Source organism: Clavelina lepadiformis, chromosome 6, assembly GCF_947623445.1.
Source record: "Clavelina lepadiformis chromosome 6, kaClaLepa1.1, whole genome shotgun sequence".
In the NCBI taxonomy this organism is placed as follows: Eukaryota; Metazoa; Chordata; class Ascidiacea; order Aplousobranchia; family Clavelinidae; genus Clavelina; species Clavelina lepadiformis.
The window spans coordinates 13,310,301-13,330,766 of NC_135245.1; the positions used below are offsets into that span (position 1 = coordinate 13,310,301).

The 20,466-nt window shown below is 33.0% G+C and overlaps 1 protein-coding gene across 5 annotated transcripts in view; it reads left to right on the forward strand.

The window, feature by feature from the left end:
- Nucleotides 1-213: 213 nt before the first annotated feature.
- The window catches only part of LOC143461634 (cell adhesion molecule Dscam2-like), a 58,988-nt gene continuing 38,735 nt past the window's right edge, over nucleotides 214-20,466 (forward strand). The window contains exons 1-5 of one of the 5 annotated variants that reach the window (XM_076959421.1): nucleotides 221-2,217; nucleotides 2,329-6,300; nucleotides 9,317-9,488; nucleotides 13,438-13,622; nucleotides 15,700-15,833. In XM_076959421.1, coding sequence (XP_076815536.1) covers nucleotides 6,186-6,300; nucleotides 9,317-9,488; nucleotides 13,438-13,622; nucleotides 15,700-15,833 — 606 coding nt within the window. In that variant the 5' untranslated portion in view covers nucleotides 221-2,217; nucleotides 2,329-6,185. The other 4 variants (XM_076959420.1, XR_013118062.1, XM_076959419.1 and 1 more) reach the window with 4 other exon arrangements.

Genomic DNA, 20,466 nt, shown 5'->3' on the forward strand with positions numbered 1-20,466 from the left:
TGGGAACCGCTGGTATAGACTATAGAGACTATTACATCACCATCGATATAATACCATCCTTTCCAAAAATACATTTTGTCAGAGGGTAAATATTTCGTAAATATAAGATATGCAAACAAATGCGAGGATCATAACGTAAAGTAATCACCGTGACGGTGACGTAACAAGCCAAACCGCAGTGGAAAACAGTATAATCGAGCGGACACATTCATCCAGCTCCGGGTTCAGGTTCAACAAGTATGCCAATATAAGGTTCGCTATGGGTTCGAATGACATTATTTAACTAATTACTTTTTTAAATTTCTTCAACTACACTGACCAAGTAGCAATTTCTTAGCTCAAGAAACTTCAAAATGAGTAGGTATTTCTTAGTTGAGGTTTCTAGGTTATGAAATAAGCAAAGGAAACACTTTGTCTATAACTCTTGGATGAAATTATTGTACTGAAAAAGTGTTTATAATTGAGAAAGGTATGATTCCTGTTCGTTTTTTACTCTTAGTATTCAATGGTTCAGGTTCGGTTTGGGTATAGGCCAATTTAGTACATATTGGGTCTGGTTCCGGTTCGGCTTTCAAAAAAGATTCGCTCAAACCGGTTTAAATGTAAAGGTTCGTCACCCTGGTTATTTCCTCAAAAGTTTTTATACAAAGATTCGCAAACCGGGAATTCACCTACATCGTTAGCACAGATCACATGGTTGTGTAGCAACACCTTAGGTTCCGATCTGGTGAAGTTAGCCAAAAACCATGCAGCTTTGTTTCCTTTTGCTACTCAGTCAGGTAGCAGAAATTACAATATACCAGGGGTGGGCAAACTTGTTCAATGAAAGAGTCACTTGCGGAAAACTATAAACACCAGCGAGCTGCAAAATCAGAAATGATTGTCAATTTGGTTATTATATTATTATTAGTCAATTTGGGATATTACTTTTCAGCTAGAAGACCCATAAAAAACATGTTGGCGAGGTGCACTTTCACAACCTATGCCATAGACTATAGAGTATAGAATCTATACCTGAAAACAATGTCGGATTCTATGTCTAGTGTTACGTCATAAACGAAATGCTGGCCTAAATAAAGAAAAAAATAGACAGAAACGTTCATAAACGGTACTCTTGGTAGCCTATACAATTTTTTTGGAATTTTACGATTCGACTAGAAGAGCCACAAAAAACATGCCGGCGAGCCGCAGTTTGCCCACCCCTGTAATATACAATATAGGAATTCCAGTGATTACTGGAATGATATTAAAAACTCTCCTTATTTACCAGTTCGTAGCGAAATTTACTGATTATTAAATCTACAAGATCTGGGCCTTTAAGGTAAAGCACATTGAAGCAGTAACTGAAGGCAATATTCATAGGAGCATGTAGGTTCTTTTAAATTTTTCTGCCGATTGAGCTTTGGATATATTGTTAGTTATGCAAAACTGGACATGCTCAGTGGATTTCCGAGCAGATTTAAGACGGACAGTTAAATCTCGTCTCTATAGCCTGTGCCAAAGGTGGGGAAACTGCGGCTCGCCGACATGTTTTTAGTGGCTCTTCTAGCTGAATAGTAATATCCATTATTGTTCATTATTCATGCATTGTTTACCGTATTTGTATTGACACTACTGATTTTGCGGCTCGCTGTTGTTTGTAGCTTTCCGCAAGTGATTCAGTTTGCCCACCCCTGGCAAAAGTGATTCAGACCAAGTTTGCCCACACCTGGCCTATACCTAACCTCACCTCGGGGAGACCCAGACCTCCAGTTTGTGTTAACTACCTCTTACATGAATATGGAATGTGTTAGGGCTACCTTAGTCACAATGCAGTGATAGACGATAGTATGGTATTCCTAGTAATACAAGGCCAGTATGGCAGGATGTCTGAAATAGTGTGTGACGAGGCAATCACAAGTGTGCCTCAAAATTTTCAAGTTTCTTTTGTATTTTCACTCCATATGAGGATCGAGTATTGAGAAAGTATAATGTCATAATTTTCATTCTATTATCTCATAAATCCTTTTCATTCAGACCTTGAAGCAAAACTATAAGAGATCCAAATTTTCATGTTTCAGAGAAATTTGTTTACTCGAGGTAAATCAGGTATGATGCACCACTCATATCAGGTATGATGCCATACTATGGTAACCATCAACCAATTTACCCATTGCAGCTAACTATGATGAAAGCAATTCTTTGTCTTCCAGGGTGCATATTGTGTCAGGTGTACGAGTAAGTTCAGTTTGGCGTACTTACAGACTTAGCAAAAAGCCTAAGATGTGTTATGCCAACTGTAATCTGTATATAAAAAGGAGACACTGAACCATTTTTTGTCTATACAAGAGGAAAGTGGAAGAGAAAATGAATTCGCATTTTCCATGGTTTGAAACAGTTGCACCAAGATGTGGTTTGCCATGCCCAGGTCAATCGAGTTTACACTACTTCACTGTAGTTTACCCGAAAAATAACTCACATGGAATGCGCATTAGATTATGTTGTTGAGATTGATGGTACTATCAGGTTAAATTTTTATTCTTTATAATAATGTAATATTGATTTATTGATCAAGGGTAAGTTATCTGGATTTTTTCTGGGCAAAGTAAGACCAATTATGCTGTTTCATTGTAAATTGACATACACCTAATTGTTGAAACAATAACAATAAGTGCAGAGAGATTCATACTTTATTCAATCTTAACATGTTTCAGGCTTCCCATTGGTCCTTCCTCATAGTATGAAATTGTAAATGTTCAAAGTGCAATATATAAATAACAAGGTGCGATAATGAGAGAAACGTGTCATCCACAAAGATAACATAATACCACAGATAGTGTAACATGATAATAAACACTAAAATGCAACCTCAACAATGATAAGGTGGATGTCAATCAATGAAATAAGACGGGAATTTCAAACAGTGAACGGTAATACAACATGAATCTCTCTGCGTGTGTCGTTACTGTTGCAACAATTTAGTATAAGAATACAATTTCAACTCTCCCCAAGTTATAAATTGACTTATGTCATAAAAGTTTATTTCTTCGTTATATTTCCTGATTTTGGTAACTGATTTCATGCCAAACATGTTGTTGGCACTGAGCCAAAAAAATCTTTCTGAAATGATATGCATATATAACAAAGTTTTCTGAATATTTGGTTAATGACATTCACAAAGTGTAAAATTAAAATAACAGTTGGTGACAGCTTTCCGATAGCAACTATCATGGCTACTAAACCCAAAGTATGTCTTCAATCAAGGTACTTTTGCGTCCCTCTTGAATATCAGCCACCTCTGACTGTTTCAAAGTCTACCATTCCATTATCAAATCACATGGCTGCTTTTGATATATGCTATGTATATCCACCTGTGTTCCTGTTCTTCAAAACTAGTACAAAAAGCTTCTTTAAAAAAAATTATTATAAAAATTTTCATAAGTACGTAAGATTAATTATGCATTAAGCTAAATGCAAAGATCAAAGTAAAAAAATTTGTAGTTTTAGCTTTCTGGCATTTAAATTACTGTTGTCTACTGCAGTCATTATGTTTAAATACTAGTGTGTATTTTGCAACTTTTGTACATTATGTATTACATCATTAGACTACTTCCGTTCTTATCTTTTGTTTGTTTTAATAAATTTTGAAGTATAAGTTATTTATTTGTCTGTCCTGGAATTTTAATGTTGTTTAGCTGTTAAGACTACAGATTCTATATGTCAAAGTTGAAGAGCTAAGATTTTTATAAACAGATGGGCAATTGCGTAATCATCCATGCTTACCTCGGTTGTTTGAGGTGAGTGATTAATTGCTTCCCATTAGCAGATGTAGTCACTTGCTTCAAGTGAGGCAAGGGAGAGGTGAGCTGTATTTTGCACTTTGCAAAATGTCAAAAATTGAATATTCAGAAAACTTATGGAAAATGCATTTTCATTTTGCTTTTAATTTAACCTGGTTTTTATTTCAATTTAACTGAACGAACAAGTTTTTTCATGTTTTTCCCTTCAACATAAGCAAGATAACTGTTTGTCACAACTTAAACATCATCCAAACTTTATGTGTTGTTATTTGCGGTTGATAACACTCATAAAAGGCTCTTTGCAATTGCGTTTAATTTGCTTTTGCACTGTTGCAAATTTAATGCCAGACAATGTTGTTTCTCAAGTATGCTATTTTTGTGAATTTTCACAAATAAACCTGGGAATTTTACGTTACTGTTAGGAGTGGTCTCATTAATCTGTGAGAATAAAATCTTTTTTAAGTGTCTGATCTATGCCACTTGCTGCCATTTTTTAGCATTAAAAAGGCATCTATTCATTTTACAGTGCAGTACTGTATTGGTGCTGCATCGTAGTTAAATATGCAAAACAACAAAATTTGATATTATGACATGATCAAGTGTTTGTCCAAAGAAGGCTACATTGCCAACGTCAACTCTTAACGCCTCCATTGTATTGAGAATTAAGAATAATATATAATTAAGATTAAGATTGACAACTTCTAAGAGAGACATGCATCAAAATAGCAGCATTTTTTACTTGAAATATTTCTACTGATGCTGATAAATTTACTGGAAAAAAAGCATTTATTTCCATCTATAAACACTAACGATGCTGATATTGATAGTGAAAAAGTACTGCGGTACACTAGTGACTAGATACCATAGTGTTGTGGTACTGCCAAGTTCTGATTACAAATACAGTTTCGTATGGGTTCTTATTTGGTCACAATATAGCAAAGAATTTTGTTCCATTCACTTGAAATACTTTTGGAAAACCCTTGTTATGGTGTAACTGTGAACTATTGACAAAAAACTTGGCAAGACTTAAAAAACTTTTTGACAAAACTTGTTTGATAAAAATGTCAGGCATTTAAAACTGGCAGGGTGTTAAACTAAGACTGTACATGTCAAATACATCATAAGATAAAGACTATTTAAACTTGTCCGCAACATTTGTTCTACTACCATAATATGTGTGGAAATGTATAACATGATATGATAATAAATTGCAGTAAATGCTTATACACTTGTCGTGTACTTTATTCTATATTTCAAAAATATTTTTCTGCTAAAAGATCATTATCATCTAGGCATGATAGGTTATTTTTATTGCATTTACTTATCGATTTTCAGAATGTGAAGAAATATGTCTTATTTTTAAGAAAATATACTCATACAATATTTATATAATTAGCTCCGTTCAAAATAATATTTTATTATAATCACAAACAGTATTATACTCTCCCGTAAAGTGTACATCTTAGAAATTCAGATAAGACTAGTAAAGTACGTAGTGCTCAGTTTTACCTGTTTATTTAACAGTTGTTAATTATTAACTCATTGTATCCAATGGACGTTTGTAGTACCATATATGCTTATGCTTAACAAATATTTTGGAGCTAGTACTTCAAGTAAAAATTTCTCTGTGGACTCAAAACTTAATTGGAATTTTAAAGATTGGTGCATTAAAATATTAACTAATAAGTAGATTCTTAAAGTGTAGATTTACAACTTATTAAGTGTGTTACGATTGCTTATACGTATTTTGTGTTCTGTTTGCTGGCTTAAACGTATTCGGTTACAGTAAATCAAGTCACTCTTGACTTTGAGTCTCTTTCACTCATCTTCTGATATGAAATATATTTTGTTGTTTTATTGTTGGTTTTTAAATAAAGTAAGGAAATTTAGCGAGTATTCATGAAGCTTGTGGTTTATGAAAGCAGTTCCGTTGTGTTTTTTTTGTATTATGTTCAAGTACATTCTAATAGCCTAAAATTATTTTTTTATTGTCATCTCTTTGTTTTGCTATACTATGTTGTATGACATAGTAATGTAATTGTACTCGTATATTATGGTATTGTATAATATTAATATATGGTACATTATGTTGTTATGGTACTATACAGTATTTTAATGTACAAATTACTGTATTTGACAATTTGTACTCTTTTAACAGTGGATTTGAAGCTAGTTTGTTTGTAAACTCTGTTCAGTTGTTCACTTGTTCATTATTTCTGGTCTTTTATTTGATATTAAAATGCTCACGTTTCTAAAGTATTTTCTAAACGATAATACTAAATGTATACCTAAATTCTGTTTTTGATGCTGGTTTATTAGTTGTTATTAAAATAATTTCTGTTGCACTGGATTTATTAGCACAGTTTTTATTATTTGCATTTTATCAAGATAACACAAAGCTGTAGAATGAAGCTATTGTATTTCTGGCATGCCTGTATGCATATTGTAGCAATTTTAATCGGATCTTCATTTAGTGTAAACAGTCATTTGAGAAGCTTATTTGACAGTAAATTAAATCAAGGTAAGATGAGGCAGATTTTTTTTATTGCCGTGATTTTTGTACAATATAGTGTATAACTTATATATTTACCACTGAAGGCCCATTGATAATTGTATTCATTAGTAAACCTAGCTTGTGTATGAGTTTTTTTAATCCTATTGCTTTCGCAAGTCAATTACAGTAATTGCATGTCTTTATCAAGTTTTTTAACTTCCTTTGAGACTAATTTTGTTTGTTACAATGATCATAAGACATTTCACTACCACTAGTAATCTGTTAATTATTAGTTAATTGGTTAATTATTTTTAAAAATACTTTGATAATGAATATTATTTTATATATATATATATATATATGTATGTATAAACGTAATATACATATATAATTTATGTATATATGCCACAACATATGCTCTCAAAGTGAATAATATTGAACTAGCGAATGTGTTACGTGGGCACATACAGTTCTAAAAGGTTCTTAATGCTATACTCTTCTATTAATTAGTTGTGGAAGATGTGACCAAAACAAAACTGTTCGACATCAGATTCTATGAAATATCATAACATAGTACAATGCAAGTTATCCAATGCAAATTTGCAAAATATAATTCATCCGATTGGTTTCAGAAAATGTGCTTTGATGAATGAATGATACAATGATGTGTGAAAATATCTTTAACTTGCTAAAACAAGTGAGCTTCTTTTTCATCGAGGAGCAGCAGCATGAATGACGCTCCATTTAAAAGAGTGGTTGCCCAGCCTTATAACAGAACCTTATTCATAATAAAGAACAAATTTGTCATTTTACTTGTGCCATTTTATTGCACCAACCTTTTCTGCTCAATGCATGTAGTTTTGACTTATGATATAAACATGCTTTTCCTGCCTGCTGACGTTTGTTCAATAGCAAGTTTTGTAGTGACTGGCCAAACTTTGATATCACGCTTATTGCACTACTACCCTTCAGTCAAAAGAATAACACCATTAAACGTAACAAAAATTTGTTAACTTGTTATTCTTTTAATTCACAATTTTGGATAACTTCACGTATTAAAATCTATTCATAACTGGAAGCCCTTTAACTTCAAATTTCGGTTAACTCAAAGTTTTTGAGTTGTCTCTACGACATTACTAGCAGACATTATTTCAAGATTTGTTAAAATTTTAAAAATGAAACGCTTCATCCGCCATGAACACACGGTGCATGAGAGTTATTCCATGTTGCGATAATGACTGCGGTCGTTGAATTAGAAAAGCCCCATCTGTTAAATGTTTTCTAAAATTGAAAATTCTGGAAACATTGGTGTCACTTTCTTTTCCAAGCCCTCTTCTGTCAACCGCTATAAATCTGAAATTTGCATCTACTGATGCAAAAATTACTATACAGTGATTATAAAAATTGCATCCGGAGATATTGGGTGCTTGCATAAGAACATGCTTTCCATCTAAACTACTGATGCAATATGGAAACTGCTTCCCAACCCGAAATTTTTGTTCAATTCTAATAAAAACATCTTCTGTAGGCGTTTCCAAATAGAATGGCTGTTGAACATCCCAAAGAGCTGCACAAACATCTGGGATGATTTTGGATATGGTGCAACACAAAGTCCAATATGCATTAGCAGTGGTTTGATAAGAATCTCTGCTAGCCAAATAACTGCAAAACATCAATTTGAAATAACCTATATGCAGAATGATTCGTAACAGTGTTTTGACATTCAAAAACTAGTAGGCTATAATAATGTCACCTTTACAAGTTGACTTTAAACAATTAGCTAAAATTATGAGTTGTTGTCCTGTAATGTCATAGAAAGTTTTTCTCCTGATGAAATAGACATATGTTATTTCGTAACCTGCTTCGTCCAACCCACTGAAACGAGATTGAGTAACTCGTTGAATGCAGACAGTGTCATGCGCTTGTACTTGCAATACAACTCTGGTCTCCCAAATTCAACTGTGGAATAAAACGGATATACAACCTTATAATAAACAACAAAAGCACAACGGCACAGCCTTGTGCTAGAGCGTTAGGTCATGAAAATTTTGAATTGCATACCAGTAGCAGTCGGTGATACGTTACCTAACAGTTCAGGCATAATACTCGTGAAGTATTGTGTCAAAAGTTTTATGAAAGTTTCATTACACCATAGCCTAGTATTACCATTACACCATAGCCTATCCACCAACTTCGCTTTTACTTTTCCGAACTAGGCTTACACTCCCATTTGGCCTACTAGTGCTCTCTGTATCTTCGTTTTCAGCAGCCAAAATTTACCGAACCTGGATGTTTTCGACGAATCGACATATTTCAAATTAGTTAAAGTATATTGAAGGAGGAAGGAATATTTGTTTTGATTACTAGTCCTAATAATTACATTACTCATACAGTGCTATCTTATCAGCACTAACCTAATATAATGCAACTTGAAGCCCAAAACTGTATTCGATAATTTGCTATTGCAATTGCAAAGGATGCAATCGCTAAGATTACAGAATAATTCATACTGTTTCGCGCAATTACGTTAAGTTTGATTATGCTAGGTGTAAACAGAGAATGATGAATTGAGTTGAGTTGTGTGCAGCTTTTCGACCATGTAGGTCATAGGTTATAGAAATATACGCAATAGCAGAAAGAAACAATTGCAATGTAAACAATTAGTCTAACTAAGTGAGACGCAGTTATACCATAGTAAGGTTGATGGTGGCTGAATCATTTTAACCCCAGTATAAAAAGTTATAGAGTTGTGCTCTAGGGGTTGCACATTTTAAAATTAATCAAAGCTTGTATTACGTACAAAAATCAAAAACGACAAAATCAAAATGCCGCCTCAAAAAATTTCAACTAACGTCTATAAGAGTAAAATTATCCAAGATTAAGAAACACTGTTCTAATGTACTTTATTTAATGAAAATGATATTTAATTGGTCATAATTCTATTGATTGCAGCCGGCTTGGACATATTCAATTGCCTATAAATTAAACTATGACTTTAAGCATTAGTTTTATCAAATGTATTTTATATTCTAATTTATTATAGCTCACGTTTGTCATTCTCTCGATATAACTTGTTGGTCTTCATGCTCATTTATGAAAAACTGTTGGGGAGAAGGATATAAAAATTCATATATTTACTGTGAATGGTTCAGTCAATTAAGGAATACGACTTATGTCGCATCAGTAATGGACACCAAGCGACCTCATATCCACTGGTGAGTAGGTTTAATTAAGAGGTAGTATAATGTAGCCTCTATATAGCAGAAAATCTTTCACCATCTAAAATTATTTTGGTACTGTAGAGTGGATACAATATTTGTATGAGGGAATTATCCTGTTTTTGCTATCATGCTGTTAACAATTTAAAGCCTTTGTAAAGTTTAGTTAAGAAAAAAGCTCAAGGCGCACCACTCAAAATGCAAAAAAAACGCTAACACATCTTCTCAATCTAAATAAACTTAATTACGAGACAATAATGCGTGTCATTAAGAGACTGTTTGATGATGTTATCATCTCCATACACACTGGTGAAATTAAATTGCACTTTCACACAAGGATCATGGGAACATGTGCTTAAATCTATAAAGTAAATCTACCATCTAAAGCAACATTATGGATTGCTCAACATGAATACATCTAATCACAAACAAATTTTTAGAATCTTTGGAAAATATATAAACAATTATTTTATCGTTTATTTTTCACATTTGACTGTGGAGAGCAAAAAGTATGATGTTAAGGAGGCGTATATGGGTTTCAAAAAATTGAGTGATGTGTCCACTTTGCAAGCAACATGTAGTTGGCAATCACTCCAATGCTGTACTATACAGTCAATGGCAAAAGAAAACCACTGTATAAGAAATCACATCCCAGAGAGTAGCTCAGTTTTGGTGGATATGTTAATTATGTGTTAGAAACTACTTCCTAGCAGTTTGGTACTATTAGTCCTGATATATATTTGTATAAGTTATCTGACTGCTGAAATATTCTGGCTGTCTGTTATACCTGACTAGACTAGATTTCTAGAATCGTGTTCAGTTTAGAAAACCTCTAGATTATCAGTTAATTAATAATAGCACGTAGAATGCAATAAGTGATGATATTGTTCTATGTACGGCTATATTGCTAACAAACAAATCAATAATTTCGTAACGTAGCACGTAAGCGCCCAATAACTTTATGTCCATACTTGTTTCTTTTATTAAAGGAGAGACTATATATATACTCGTAACAGCATATGTAGAAGATTGTAAGTCGTGACCAGCAGTAAGAGAAATGAAGAAATCACGATATTTTGTGTATCTTAATGTAAAATATGGTATAATAATGACGAGGTAACACTATTTGAGTTAGGTAAACTAAAATAGGACTGGTAATCACAATCTGGTCACAAGACTATGAAATGACAAGATGAGATGAGACTAGAAAGTACATAGAATTATTATAGCGTGAAGGCCCCAAGATATTGCACAATTGCTCGCAAAATCAGCTTCAAATTCTAAGAGGGAAAAGGGCAATTAGCAAGATTTGCATTTGCTAATAAAACATAAAATTGCTTATAATTGACATTACTTCTGCAATTATCAGAAGATGTTGCATTGATTTATAATTAAGATTAGAAAATTTAATAATGTTGCTAATATGGATCAAAGAAGAAAGCAATTTGTTTGCAACAAGCCATATGTTTGCAATAAGTTTATACTGAGGTTCATAATAATGGAAGATGGATGCATTATGCAATCAGAATATATGATGTTAATCATGTAAGAAGTTGGTAGCGACAAACAGTTGCTAACAAATTTAATCTTCACAATTGCGCAACCTGAACGAATGAAGTTACATGTGATATCTTAGTCAAAACTGCGGCTTGACCTTCAGTTAACTGCTGAATCCACGTCCAACAACAAACTTTAATGAAAACAAGGTGGCTTCACCTCAGTAAACAGTAAATAACGATTATCTGAAAACACACTTGTAACTTATTACATCACTCTAAACGATACAGGTAACATCACAATTAAACAAGACAAACACAGTTGGCAGCTTAATAACTAATTTCGAAACAGGTTGACAAGATAAACACTCTCGATGAAGAAAATAACACAATACTGTAAATACACCCACAGGCATAAGGCTACATATAAAATGCATGTATAATAAACTTAGCTACTTGCTAACCATAGCTATTTTGCAACATACAGTGAATAATCCATAACCCAAAGTTAATATAAAACACAAGTTGTGCGAATAATTGGTCACATTGTTAACTCTACAATGGGAAGAAAAAATTTTCACAAATCACTGGTATGCCTCTTCTTTACAATGGAAAATACCTCAATACAGAACATAGATTAATCTAAGAAAAATCAGATTTTTTTCATAAATTGAATGATGGTTAAATAGAAAATTTCTTCATCTCATTAATTCCAAAAATATTTTTTCAAACAAGCATGTAAAATCTTTTTTACTTAAATATTTACAAACCTTCCTAAAGATGGACAGAAATAATATTTTGCGGGTTTGCGGCTAGGTATGTGCGTTTGTGTAATTTAGCCTATTAGGCAAAAACAAAGAACGCACTGCTATCAAGCAATTTTTGCATTGCATTTTATTGGTTTTTAAGATAAATTTTATGATTTCTGCAATCAATTTTCATATACAAAATGGATATGCCTACAAGGAGTTTGATACATGTTTAATTTCACGCAAACACCAAAAGTCTACAATATCTTTTGATCGTAAAGACACGTCGAGATGTATACTTGGTTGCTGTTTAAATAAAAAATTTTCAATACCATAACATGGTGTTACCCAAACTTTTTTTAATAGCGCCCCCCCCTGGACAAATCACTGACTATCAAACGCCCATGCTGGCTAAATATCGAAAATTAAAACACTTTTTGACGCGGCAAGACGTTCCTCTTTTGAACTGTATATTTGCTTATCTTTTAACTACATCGACAAGTGACTAAATGAAACATTTACAAACCTAACTCCTGCCAACAAATCAAAACTAGGTAACAGGTATTATTACACCAGTCGCCATCCATCATTCAAATCAAACAAAGATTTTGTTACTTCATACCTACCAGTCTCACTGAACACTCGAACATCTGTCAGAGAGCTCCTACAGTCACTATCTTTCTGCTTCGATTTTTTTTGAAGCAAAAATTGACTAAAAGTCATCCTATTCTTTTAACTGCCCCGATTTTCTCTCAGCATCCTCCAATCATTCTGTTTGGGGCCAGGTATGGGCGCCAGCGCTCCCTGGGGGCGTTTGTACTTTGGGAACCACCTTAACAGATCAACTTCTCTTTTTCGCTTTATGACTATTGACCAACCTCTTTTTAATAAACTATAGAGAAGTGTCTCCTCATGGTGTAGCTTGCTGTTTTTACATTTCCTTTCAGCATACATGCACCTTTCCTTTAAACAAGCACTTTCAACTTGTAAATCACATAGTAGAGATAGGATATGCCAACTGACAGTGTTCTTACTAGGTTGTTTTGGTTATAATTACTGATTATTTGCTCGTTAGTCTGACTCTATTGATATGCGAGTTTGTTAACCACTACTAGACTAGTTGGGCACAGTACAATAACCAAACTATCAACGTCCTCGAATATAATTATATTATTGTGATTCACAACGAAACAGTCATTGCTTTGGAAATCCATTCAGTAGTCATACTAACAATGCTAGTCTGACATTGAGAACTAGTACATTGAGGATTGTAATTACAAATGACGTAAGTCATAAATAATAATATATCGCTTATTCTAAAAACGGCTAAAATATAATACAGCGCTTGTTGTTAAACACTCGAAATAAAACACCAATAACAATAAAATACCATCAGATCTGCACAAGAATTCTGTAAGAATAAAGACTAATTATGACAAATAGCACAAGGATACCGGTATGCATTTTACTTTTTCTAATAATTTAATTGGTTATGTTGTTATACTTACATCTGCCAAAAAATATTGCACTAACAATGGTTTTCAAAGTTAAGTGTTTCTGAGACAACCAAGTTAAAAAAAGGTGTATATCCCTCTTCCTCTACGTGTTTAGTTGATAAATAATTATTACTTTTAAAGGCCTCTTTTATACTTAATGTAAGGTTTAATATACACTTGCTTACTTACAATTTCTTGTTTTTAGTGTTCTAAACGTGATCTGTGCAAGTACAAGTAAAAGCTTCATTTGTCACACTTATGCATTTGTAAATGTATCAAGCTGTAAATTTATTGCCAAAGAAAACATTAAGTTGCAATTAACTATCAAAACTATAAACACTGACAAGTCGGAGTGCAGTAAAGTTATTGGATTCAACCCCTGCAATATTGGTAAGTTTTTACAAGTGTATTTGGTTATAAAATAAGTTACAATATTGCAACAGTTAAAATTTTTGGAGCAAAGTGTTTGGAGTGCTGAGAAAAAACACTAGAACCAAAATGATAGAAAATGTATTTATTAAAATGTACTCCTTCTTTTACAATCTTGAGTTGTTGATCATGTGTGGTAAGTAATATAGGCAATGCGATTGATCTAAAGCAAAGCAAAAATTCAGTTCACACTGTTTCTTTACAATGCTCAACACCATTTTATTTAGTTTTTGACTTCCTGGTTTCTATTTAGTTGTTTTTTCTCTCTAAATACCTTGTTTTTTACTGTAATCGTATAGTTCAGGTGCCTGCAACCTTTACCATAAAAACATCCATTTGACCCCATTTACAACAAATTAAAACTTACTCGAAGGCACAACATCTGCGATATTTGACCACTCAAAACCAAAGTTAATGCTACTATTCGTATAATTTCCCTAAACTTATGCTTTGAACATGAGAACAATTAGTGCAAATGCAAAACTGCCATAATTGCATTTGTGCCATCATAGTGCAATTTTTTTTAGCACTATAAACATGGCAGTTTTGCAAGTTCAACACAAAGATCTCTTATCCTGGCTAAATAAGAGTTTTGGTAACGTTTTATTTTGCCTTCAATTGTAAACAAATTCTAAATACACAATTAAGTTGTTAGTGTTAATTTCGAACTGCTAATACTTAAGCAGTTAACAGGGCATGAAGTTACCGTATTGATTGGATCATCATCATACCGATCCTGTTTTTCCCCACATTAAATTTGATCTTTGACTTTTGTGCAGATGTCAGGGATCTAAAGTATGTAGTAGAGAAGTAGACAAAGTAGTTTTTCTTCCTTAGGTAAATGTCCAGGAGTGTTAGACCAAAATGTCAATGATCTTCCAATTATAAAGAAAATAGTAGGAAGCATTTGTGTATTGTTATGTTGGTCTTAATGGACAGCAAAGTCTAGTCAGTGTGAAACACCACAACCAATGTCACTTCCTAATATGAACAATGAATGTTATGTCTTTTTATCATTAGGAAAGGTGTTTATCAATTTAAAAACTCAGGCTCACTGAAATTGGTTTCTATAGTTTTAGATAATCTTCAAACCGTCTCTCATCACAGTATGGGTTAAAGTGAGAACCAAAAGAATTATGAATTATAAAGGATTGGTCCGTTTCAGAACTAAAATTTAAACTGTTGTGAAAAAAATATACTGTTAAAAACAAGAGATTTGACAGAAAACAAAACAGTACGCAAAAGCTTGACCAAAAATTGCGACTCATATATGAAATTTGGACGTCAGAAATGGCACAAATAAATCAGTCTTGCACAAGCAATGTGTTGAATGTCTTTAGTTGAAGCAATGCTCTATTTTCAAAAGCCTTTTTCTATTGGGGTGGGTAGTTTATTGTTAATGCTTCATAATGATTGGCCTTGTAATACGTTGTACATTACTAGTACTGTGAACTTGTTACTATTGCTGTATGATGTAGTGCATTTGCATGTTGTTTTGTCTGTGTAAGTGTTATCTGGGCATGTGAATTTGTATACCACACTGGAAAAGAGTATTTAAAACTGAAGTTTATTACTAAAAAACTTGGTTGTACATTTGTGTTTGTTTCACAATAAGGATGTTGCTGACTTGTTACACACGCTTCACCAAAATGAACTATATCCCAGGAATCAAAGCTGTGTTTAGGAGTCCTGTGCTAAAAAAAAGAAACCGCGACCATATGCTACATGGGTCGGTTACAGGAGTGAACATGATGTCGGACGTTATTATATTCATATACTGCCTTATAATTTGATCATAGGGGCAAAGATTAAAGGTTCAAACAAAACAAAAATTCATTAAAACTGTGTTATGTTTTCATCACAGTTATTGAAACTATACCAAATACGCTAATAATCCTGATTAACTTAAATTGTCTGTATGTTGCATTTTAAAAATATGTTTGGTCATTTTTCTTTCCTTTTCAGTTTCTATTTTCTTAAGTTAAGATAAAATTATGATATATGAACTATCCAATAGCATAACGCTTTTGTTTTACAGTTAAACTGGATCCCCCAATTGCGAATGCTGTAAACTATTCAAATAAAGTTTATGTCGAATTACAGAAACCAGAATGTACTGAAGGTTCTTGGAAGCCTATTGTGTACAATGTTACTTACACAGTTTTTGATGGGGTAAGAGTGATATGGTACCTGGAAACACATGTAATTTAAAAGTGTTTCCAAACATGGTTACATCTATCTCCTTGTTAGCCTCATAAAATGCACTAGAATAGTACTGACAAGCTAATTTTCTAGCATTTGTCTGACCTACATTTAGAAACAGACTTGACAGGAGAATAAGATATGCAATATTTATTTAAAGCTACTCTGTGCATTGGACTATCTGTTGACGACATGAAATGTTTTTTGTAGAATTCTAATTAAGTTAAAAGGAACATTTAAATTTACATAGGTTAGTAAATTTGCAGTTCTGAAAATTGGCTGGTGCTATGGTCATAAATTGTTTTTTGTACTTGTTTTATGGTCATAATTCTTTTTTAATCTCATGTCTGCAATACATTATTTAACACAAAGAAAGTGCAGCAAATGAGTCGTTAGCAAGCAAGACAAAGGATTCTTGACTATATGTCATTAACAAAATGGTAGTTTGGCTGCTATAGCACAACAACAACATTTGTAAACAGTGGTAAAGCGAAACCTGTTACCTGTATGCATGCAGACATGTATATAACTGGATATAGCTTTCTACTTATTTTGGCTTGTTTGCGATATTCTTGCTTTAGAATACTATTTGGCATCCATATAAAAAATAAAAATATAAAAGCTCAAGCTGGACTAACAACCGATCTTGCCAAGCACCAATTTTAGGATGATATTTCGGCGCAAACCTCACCAAGTATTGGGAGATGATTACTTTTCTTATTTTTCTCCTTTAGAACAAAGTTATTTCTTGTGATTCTTTTGTTTATTGAGTTTGTTTCAAAAGTATCCAAACCGTTCTATTAGTGAGATAAACTTGCCCAGTGGGCGGAAATGGTTTATGTTATAGTCATCAATAATAACCCTTTGTTTGACAATAAATTAAATTTCATATGATGAAACAAAAATTTTAACTATTAAATTTGAGTACTGTAATTCGACAGTAAAACCATCTAAATTGCAATTCTGCTAATTGTGCAGTAGAAGCTTTTAATTTCCCTTAGAAAAGTTGTACCTTAAAGCAATACCCTACAATATTAAAAGGAAATTTACAGCTGCCATTATTTCACCGGAAAAATTTTGTGAATCGTTTGGACCTATTTTTTACAGTTGTTAACCTAATGAAAATGTTATAACATATCAATGTAAACCTAATCTAACTTTAACTTCATTAAAACCTTAACTAGCTAAAATAATCTTTTTGCTTACCGATTTCCCTAACCTAACTGCCTGTCAAGCTACGTGACCTACTTCAGGTGAAATAATCACTTTCAAAATTTACACGGAATTTTTTTTGATAAGACGGCTTTAAATTCCATTAAGAATACCTTGAATTTCAATTTTTTGTGGTTTTACAATGCTTAAATCCAACTAGGTTTAGCACATTACCACATGACAAAAAGATAGTCAGCAGCTTTGCACAATAGAGTCATGAAAAGAAGAGTAACTGTATTTGCATCCTTGGTGAGGTCGTTGTTGAAATATTGCGGTGGGATATGTTTGGCAAAATTGGTGGCATTCATGCTGAACTTGATTTAAACTTACTTTTGAAGAAGGGCAAAACTGATAAACCAACCCAGTCTCCAATTCATTTGGAAGATTTCCCAAAGATTTTGAACTTAAGAGGATATTTTTTCTGCAGTAAAGAGAGAAATTTTTATTCACCTTTCATTATGTGTTGTAAAGACTGGCAATAAAAACGAGAGTTTGAAGGTGAAACATCAGCCCCAGAACCAGCTGGCTCATCTACGGTTTCAGTTATAAAATTTTCATATTGCTTCCACACTTTCAGTAAACATCTGTGACATGGCAACCCATATATATGTACAGTATATATATATTTACTTGTATAAACATGAACAAGTATCAACAGCGATATAACGACTATAACGTGTATGGGTCAGAGGCGAGTTACAGCTTAATCTTGCAGGTTTACCTCCATTCTCTGAATATTTGATCAACTCCATTCATGCTGCCTTGCATGGTGATATTTAAACACACCTGGTGCAGTCTGTAGATGCATGTTAGGTTATGTGCGAGGACGATTTTATGCGTAAAGCCTGGCATCTTTCGATTCTGCTTGACCCAGTTTCCCTATTCTAGGTTGTGTTATGCTGGTTTGAAAGAAACTTTAGGTATAAAAACAATCTTGGTTGACTGTACCCTAAACATGGTAAGCTAAGCATATTGCAAAGCCTACGTTTTTGGTTTATCACAGTTCTAGTAACTGGTTTTAATTAATATCTTAGTGTTTGGAATTTTCATACATATCATCTATATATGTTTTTTTGTGGCAAAAAGTTTCACTTCCATAGCTGATACTAGAATTTAATATCATGTTTTTATGTCTCTATTCTAATGCTGTTGTTTTTGCCAGTTGCTGTCACATAAACAAAAGCTTGTTATTCTAACATAAAGCTACATAAATAACATTATTAAATAAATGTTTATCACAAGTTGTTGTACACATTTTTTACCTGTTTTAATTTATTACAATTGATTATATTAACTAAGATATCTTGAGTTGTTAGTCTCTCTATTGATGATCAGATCGATACAGTAGAGTACTAAGAATAAGAACAAAACTTGCAAAAATAAAAGATGAGATAGAACTGTTTAGACAGAACTGGATCAAATTGGGTAAGCTCATTGTTTACACACTGATACGAATTACTTATACTAGATGCCTTATCACCCTACTACTACCTACATTAGTCATACAGGAAATCTTACCTTTAGATAAGATTACACTTACACTTCTCTGACTGTTTACATCTCGTGTCACTGTTTTTACAGTTCCATTTACGTAAGACTTCTTTTGCTACTGTGATTACTTGTTTTTTTTTGTGAAATTGAAATGCTGTTTACTCAATCCAGACTTTTTATTTGAGCAGTTTTAGGTCTTACTGGTTTTTATTCTTTTAGCTCTAATTTTTTTAGTCAATTTAATTTGTTGTTTCTGTATATTATCATAGATACTAAAGCAGTGGTTCCCAAAGTATGGTTCGCGACCTGGTGTCTTTCATAGTGTATCGCCCGCACTACTACTGGTTGTCTGTGTCTGTCTGTAATGTACGTACAGTAGAACCTCAGAAGTCAACCACCTGCAGGACCATAGTGAAGTGTTAGCGGACTGGTCGCGTTAGTATATTTAGCACTGCAGTATGATGTCACAATTATACACAGGACGGTATTGCTTCTATAGTCTTGGCCTTAGGCGTAGAGTACTAAGCATGTTTTTGTAATCCTGTTATATGTGAAATACGCAGAATATTCATTTAATATGTAATAGTAAGCGTTGTAGTGCCAAGCATCCACTAGATGCGATAAGGGATTAATCATTTTGTACTGTGCTTTAAGAACTCTTTGATAGATGTATAACGTATGGAGAGACGTATGACAAATTTCAAATTAACAGTTTAAACAAACATTAAGTAAAATTATACGACCTCAGTAACTATGTTTGCATTAGGTCTGCTTACAAGATCTATATTTACCAGAACATGTTGTAATTTCTAAGCAGTCTGCAAACAATTTCCTATCGAATGTTTGTAGCTTGTGTTTCATGTCACTCTTGTGTTTATTTCTTTACGATGTGTTTTCCTGTGCTGATTGAAGCAACTCTATGTTGCTCTGGGTTAACGCCTAATGTATTCATTATAATTACTATTCTTCAAAGACCCAGTCGAGAAGATGTTGTTATTTCGCTGTCTCGACACCATGTTGCGTTTCATCATGTTTAACCAACAAAGAATCAGCATAAATGGAAGTGAATATTTATGCTTATTGATGTCAAGTCAATTAGACAGCAACTAACAACAGCTGTTTTAGATTCAACATCAAACTAGTCATGTATACGGTCAAGCTTACAAAAGCAGTCAAATTACAAGCAATATTAACTGAATTGACTGCTTAGGAATGTCTGCATTCAGACAATGATTAATCAGCACGAACAATCGAACTTTCTGGTTGTGAAACTTCGCACGAACTTGGAGACTCATGTTCAGAAAATTACAGAAATTACAATCAACCACGTGCTGCAAATTGATGGTGGTATATTGATGGTAATTGTATGTTGATAGTGTAATTACCTAGTTCAACTACTAAGCTCCAACAACGAAAACATAACAACACCAATCAATTACAGATGCTTGTGTTATTGCAATTGTTGAAGTTTTCTACTAACTGATTTGAATCTCATATCAAGAACCTAGAATATCAGAAATATTTTTTCTGAAACAGTTCGTATCTTTTATAATTTTTAAAGTCAATTAAAAACTGTTGAAACATAAGGAACAGTGAGTTGCCGCATTTGTTTGTCATGCTCTAACCTTTTGTAAAATATAGGCGGTTAGGTTATAGGAGAACAGAGATGTAAAAATTGATTTTAGCTATTTATGGTTTTGTTGAGTTACATATAGATTAGAAGTTAGATTTAGATTAAGTTTAGGTTACTAAGTTATAAAATTTAAGTTAGGTTAACAGGAAATTGTAAAAAAAATTGAAATGCACCATTTTTTCTAGTGGTATGATGGCAGCCATCACTAGAATACAGTCCTAGATGCTTACGGCGCAGCTGCAATTAATTAGTTGTTATTTAAAAATT